The 6,000-nt window shown below is 48.8% G+C and overlaps 1 protein-coding gene across 1 annotated transcript; it reads right to left on the bottom strand.

Annotated features, from left to right (window-relative positions):
* Nucleotides 1–584: 584 nt before the first annotated feature.
* On the bottom strand, nt 585–2,567 carry LOC127015804 (alveolar macrophage chemotactic factor-like). Its single transcript, XM_050895971.1, has 4 exons — nt 2,509–2,567; nt 2,180–2,306; nt 2,023–2,106; nt 585–1,781 (listed from the first exon to the last, which is right to left on the bottom strand). Exons 1-4 carry the CDS (start codon nt 2,564–2,566, stop codon nt 1,763–1,765), a joined length of 288 nt encoding a protein of 95 aa, XP_050751928.1. The 5' UTR covers nt 2,567; the 3' UTR covers nt 585–1,762.
* Between the last annotated feature and the right edge of the window lie 3,433 nt (nt 2,568–6,000).

The following is a 6,000-nucleotide window of genomic DNA, read 5'->3' as shown; positions in this document are numbered from 1 at the left end:
CTCAGACTCGCTCCCTGCCCTTGGCCTCCAAGGGGTCTGCCAAAAGGTTGAGGTTTCTTCTCAGCCTCTCCAAGTGGCAGCACGAGCTCATTTCAAGCACAGCAAGAGGACGGAAGGGTACAATGTTTTCTTGTAACCTTGCTAAGAAAAGGTCTAAGCCATTTGGCCATATGAAACCTGTCCTTTTCCTCATTTCAAAAGGAACCAGAAGCTGGCACAAATACTTAGGGGGATGTGTGGGAAAGAGTTGTTGCATTGCTCCAGACCCTATTGTCTCTAGCCCAGTTTTCAACTTCTAGGTGACTGCAGTGAAATGGCAGGGAGGAAAATGGAGCCCTGGTGCTTTTCACATCAGCTTCCCAAGTAATTTCATTTCCCTGCAAATGGGACCAAATAGAAGAGGCTCAGTCCTACTGCTCTCAGTCCAGAACTCCCACTATGGCAAAGGAATGCTGAGGATTGTAGTTTTGGAATGGGGAAAGTATGTCGATGGGCACAGCTTAAACAAGCCATTAACTAAACCCACAAGATTTGATGTTGTAAGATCTGTCTTTCATGTTAACACATGGAACCAGACACCAAGCAAGTGTATCTAAGTATTTATTTTTTAAAAAGCAAAACTCTGTAAGTAACAGGAGAAAATTTCTTAATTAGGAAACATATATAGTAATAAAAGCATTAGGAAAAAATCTTCCATTTCATTCACAGGAACTTATTACAGTTATTCTGGATGTATGATGATACCGCTACACAATAATTATACATATATAACTATGAGGGTTTCTTCAACATTTTGGAAAATGAGTAGATGAATAGAAATCATATGGTCTCACCATGATGACATTTAAATACTAGTATTTCAAAGTGGTTTAGATCCCCCTCCTTTTTAATTTTCTGCTGGACAGAAATATGAAGAGCAGAGAAAACTGCATATACACAATTCCAAAAGGAATTTGGACTAGAATAAATAAACATCCATCAACACAACAGCATGTTCGCTTACATATAACTTCATAAAAATTATGACATTATGCCATACGAAAAAAGACATCACATGTCTAAGGTTGCAAGGAGCAAAACCCACCAGCTGCCTCAAATTGCAAACGCACAAGGTAAGCAGTGCCGTGTGTACCAGGATTTCTGGCAGGAGGAAGGGAACTACAAGTTGCTGGTGAACTTGCATTGCTGAGTTAACCTTTGGCTCTGGCACAGCACGGCTTTCCCACAGTAGCTGGGAAAGTTTTTTTCCAGGTACATAGCTATACGATGTGCAAGACAAAACAAAGATGTGTTTTGGGAGGCAGCAGTTCCTTTCTCTACTCAGAGCTGCTCTGTAGAACAAATGTTTCTATGATGTGAGTTACTCAAGTCCTTACAAAGGCATGCAGCATGGAAATGTACTTTATGCTGAAGCCTCATCAGTAGTGTGCTGATGCTGCTGCCGAGGCAAATTTTTTCCTGTAAAAGAATTCAGGATATTGCCTGTATCTTTTCTCCTGCACAACACCCCAAAAGCAAGGTCTTAAAGGCAGTAAATTAGTGCAGCACTTCTTAGAATTTGTGCTTTTCAGACAATGTCCCAATTAAAGATACATGTTACATAGTACGTGCAATATTTAAATAAATACAATCAGATATCATTACATTAAATAAAGTCCTCAATAAATAGGCTGAGCTCAAACGCAGTGCATTTCAAGAGAAGTAAAGCCCCCGAAGCCTCAGGCTCAGTGTCATCTCCCCTCCAGCGAGTTTCTTTCCCCCGTCAGTTTTTCTGGGTCGAGCTGAAAGCAAAAAGCCAAGAAGACGGCGATCAGCACTGCCTGCCATCACCCGCGAGCCTTCAGCTTGCCTGGAAGCGGGGTACGGGGGAGGCGAAAGAGGCTCCCCCTCGCTTGACCCGGGCCGGGGGGGGTTCTGTGCGTGTGCTGCAGCCGGGACCGCAGCCGCAGCCGCCCCGCTCCTCCCCGGGACACCCCCGCGGCGGCGGCTGCCGGAGCGGGGCGCGCTGCCCCCGGCAGGTACCTGTTGAGGATCCTGGTGACGATGAGCTTGACCCAGGGTGCGGAGGGGCTCAGGCAGACCGTCTGTCCCTGCTTCGTCGTGGCTCTGCGGGGCGAGGGAGGGGGTGAGGCCGGGGCCGGGGCCGGGGCCGGGGTCGGGGTCGGGGCCGGACACTTACATGACCTCGGGCACGGCGCAGTGCGGCCCCTCGGCGACGAACTCCACGCGGGCCAGGCGGCGCGGCGGGATCACCTCGGACACGGTCCGCACGCAGCGGCAGCGCAGCTCCCCGGCCAGCGGCGCACCTGGCAGGCGGGAGGCGCCGCCTGAGCCTGGGCTCCGGGGCCCCCCGCGGCCCCCCACCCGCCCCGACCCGACCCGACCCCCCCGCCGGGCCCCGGGAGGTGGGGGGGCGCCGGCCGGCACCCCGCGCACCTCTGCCGGGACCCGTCCGCGGACGGCTGGGTGCCCCCGGCTCAGCCTGCCGGGCGAGCCGCAGCCGCTTACCCCGGCAGAGAGCGGCGGCGGCGGCGAGGAGGAGGACGAGGCGGAGGTGCGGGCTCATGGCTAGTGCTGGCGGCGGAGGTGCTGCGGGAGACGTCTGTGCGGTCCTGTTGTCCGCCGGTGCTTTTATCTCCCGCCGGGAGCCGTCGGGGAATTTCCCGGGCGCGGAGTGGAGCCGGGGGGGGCGGGGGGGGGAAGCTGTGCCTGGCTGGGCTCCCCACCTCCTCTGCCTCGGGGCAGGTGGGGCGGCCGGGCCGGGCTGGAAGCCCCGCTGGCCCCTTTGCGCCGCCGAGTGTCGGGTGCTGAAGGAGCGGGGCAGGGAGAGGAGGGGGGCTGCTCCCTGCCCCGAGAGGCTCCCGGCACAGCAGCTCTTTCAGGTACGGGGGAGGGAGACGCATGGCACTGCACAGTCCCGAAGATCTCTCAGGGAGGACCTCTCTCATCGTGGGGCCTCGAGGAGACTCACCCCGTTCTCTGGAAGGAGCTGCGGCTCTTTTGGGGGGGATCTCGGTTTGCTTTCAGTTAGTCTCAGTGCAGGGTGCTGAGCCGAAGGAGGGTTTGGGCTCTGGAGCTTGCCTTGCTGGCTAGCCTCGTGGAACTACGCACTCTCATCTGGAGGGGGTTGCTCCCCTGAGCACCCCTTTCTTCACCTGCCTTTTGAAAACTGCAAATCTGTTTCTCCTGCAACTAGAAGACACTCAAATTTCCATACCTATACTCCACTAATACAAGCCTTCTGTTCCACTCCTCTGCACAGATTGGTCACTCTCTTTGTCTTCAGGACTGTCAAGGCGCTTTGCTAGCTTCTTTTGTTATAAAGCAGCAAAAAAGCAGTTTTCTGGGAGCTTTTAAAGAAAATTAGATGCAATGTTTCTGAGCTTTATTTACATATAGGTTTAGTTCAATTATGGTCAAAGCACTTTCTTTTGTAATTTGTTTCGGTATGAAATATGATTTTGCATGTCCTTTTTTTGCAGCCGATCCTTTTTCTCTCTTCCACAGGTGCTTGTGAACGTGAGTGGAGTTCAGGAAATCAAATTGTTCCTGGGTCAGGCTGCCATGTGTCTTGCCCCGACAACTCGAATGCCTTGTGTATCCCTAAAGCTTCTAGGTCAGTTTTTTTGTACCACGTGTGACGTGTTGCTTTGATTTATGATGTGTTTATGGCTATGCAGGAATTGGAGATTCGCAAGTGTGTTCTCAGATCTCCCTCCCCCTGCAGCTTTCTAATCTTTATTTACTTAATAAATATTTCTTTGCTGTAGAATAGACATCTTTAGATAGAATAGAAATAGAAACTTTACGCGCTAATGCAAAATCAGATAAAACCAGTCAGATTTCAGTGAAACATTCCTGGTTTGTGAAGAAGAGATCTGCTCATGAGTCATTATTAGAATGACTTGAAGCCAAGCAAGTTATAGTGACTGTTTTGAACTGGCTTGACTTGATTTTCAGGGGAAAATTGACATTGTTTCCTTATAAGAAACACAGAGGTAGCTTCTTGCAACTAAAGTATGTAGATTATATTTACTTTTTTAGAGACAAGCCAAGTAATCATTGTATTATAATGACATTAATAGGACAGAACAGGAATTAACTCTAGGTAAAACTATACTGGCAAGGATGCCAAGATGGAAAGCAAAATAAGGTGATTTTTGAAATTACAAGGATCACAGTACAGTAATCCCATTAGAAGATTTACTGTCTGAAAACAAAACCAAGTCAGGACTCAAAACAGGTAAGATGTAGCATGTGAATCAGTCCTAGCGAGAGCTTAATTAGGTGGCAACCTAGCGGTACACAAGAGACTCTCGTTCCTGAGCTTTGCCGTCTACAGATCAGATAGTTCATATGGCTGCTGGCTTCGTCTTATGGGAGGTCAGCCGTGCGGGAAGATTGTATGTCATAAGCAAATGGCGATTGCCCCATGTAATCAGGAAATATCTAATGACAAATTTGCACCCCTTTCCAATTGGAGTTTGGTAATGACATCCTTGGAAGCTGCTGGCTTGTAGCTTGGTCTTAAAAGGAAATTACCTGATCAAGACGTCTCTCTGTCCTGCTGTGGCCTTCCCCCCGGCCCCAATTTCACCCCTCCCATAAAGTTTGTATCATTTGGCCAGCTTCGGAAAGATTTGACAAAGGGCTATCAAGGGATATCAGCTAAATTAGTACGAGTTTGTGGAGACTCAGTGTTGGATGGAGGGAGAGAGAGCACCAGACCAGCACTGCCATTGAGGGAAAATCTGCAGCATAAGCTGTGCTCTTTCCACCTTGCCAGCTGGCCAATCCAGATGTTCCTGCTTGCAGCCAGTGCATAGCTTGGAGTTAGCTACCTTCTGCGCTGTCTCTTGTCCATCTGTTTAGGTATGATTAGAACATGAAAAAAGCTGGGGAAGTGTCAGGTGGCTTATATGGCCTTGGGGAGAAATGGAGAGGTTGCAAGAGAAGCAGCGGTGGACTGTAGTCTGCTAGAGGACACAGAGGTGGTGCAGGAGTCCAGAGGGTGTTACATTGAGTAGATTGGAAGAAGCATACATCTGCAAATCCGGGCCTGTTACCTTCCCGTGAGTCATACGCCATCTCTCTTTTTTTTTTTAATTGAAAACTAATCAATTATTTTTAATGAAAATGAATTCTCCACTGATGTGTATATGAAATTGTGTGTAAAGCTGATGCATCATGTAACTTGGGCTTCCATCTTCAAGACAAAACTTTGTAGCAGAGGTTCTCTTCCAGGCTCTATTTTTGCAGCCTGACTCACCCTTCTAAGTAGCAATAGTAGTAGTAGATCCCGGTAAGTAATATTGTATGGTTTTTTTGAAGCCGGTAGAGTGGCAACCGAAGAGGCTGGAGCCAGGGAGAGGCAGGGGCATGCTTTCCTTGAAAACTAGAGAGATTCCTTAAGAAAAACATGAGAAACACACCTGTTAAGAATGGACAATTGCCCACAGGTGCTTAGGGGCAACCACTAAGCAGAAAAGTTAGAAACCTTCCCTGGGATCCCTTGAGATCATAAGGATGGAGCCACCATTCCCTCCAGGCTATAGCACCACAAGCATTGTACTGTGAGTTCCCTGTACGGCTGCCCCAAGGAAGTGCCATGTTCTTTGCAGGACAACACTAATGAATGCAGATTTTATTTGCATATGTGCATTACTGTGTTGATAGGAACACACACACTTGAGTGACATTATTCTACGGGAATCAGGTGCCCTATTCCACCCTCGTAGACTGCTGTGCATCCATAACTAGTTTTCTCCTAAACATAGCCCTCACAAGCTGAATAGCAAAACTGAGGCTAATGCTGTATCACCAGGAAGAAGGATTTGCCCAGCTGTAGCAGACTGAGGCAATAAACAGTTAGAATGATGCACAGATAATCCCATGCAGGTCATTGAAACTATCGTTAGCAGGTCCAGCTCTGAATAAATGTGGAGAGCAGATCTGTTGAGTAAGAAATTGTCACTCATACACAGTCAGATTACGTGTTGT

This window comes from Gymnogyps californianus, chromosome 4 (genome assembly GCF_018139145.2).
Source record: "Gymnogyps californianus isolate 813 chromosome 4, ASM1813914v2, whole genome shotgun sequence".
NCBI classification, from domain to species: Eukaryota; Metazoa; Chordata; class Aves; order Accipitriformes; family Cathartidae; genus Gymnogyps; species Gymnogyps californianus.
Note: the sequence above shows the minus strand (reverse complement) of the source record. Positions and strands in the feature narration are given on the sequence as shown.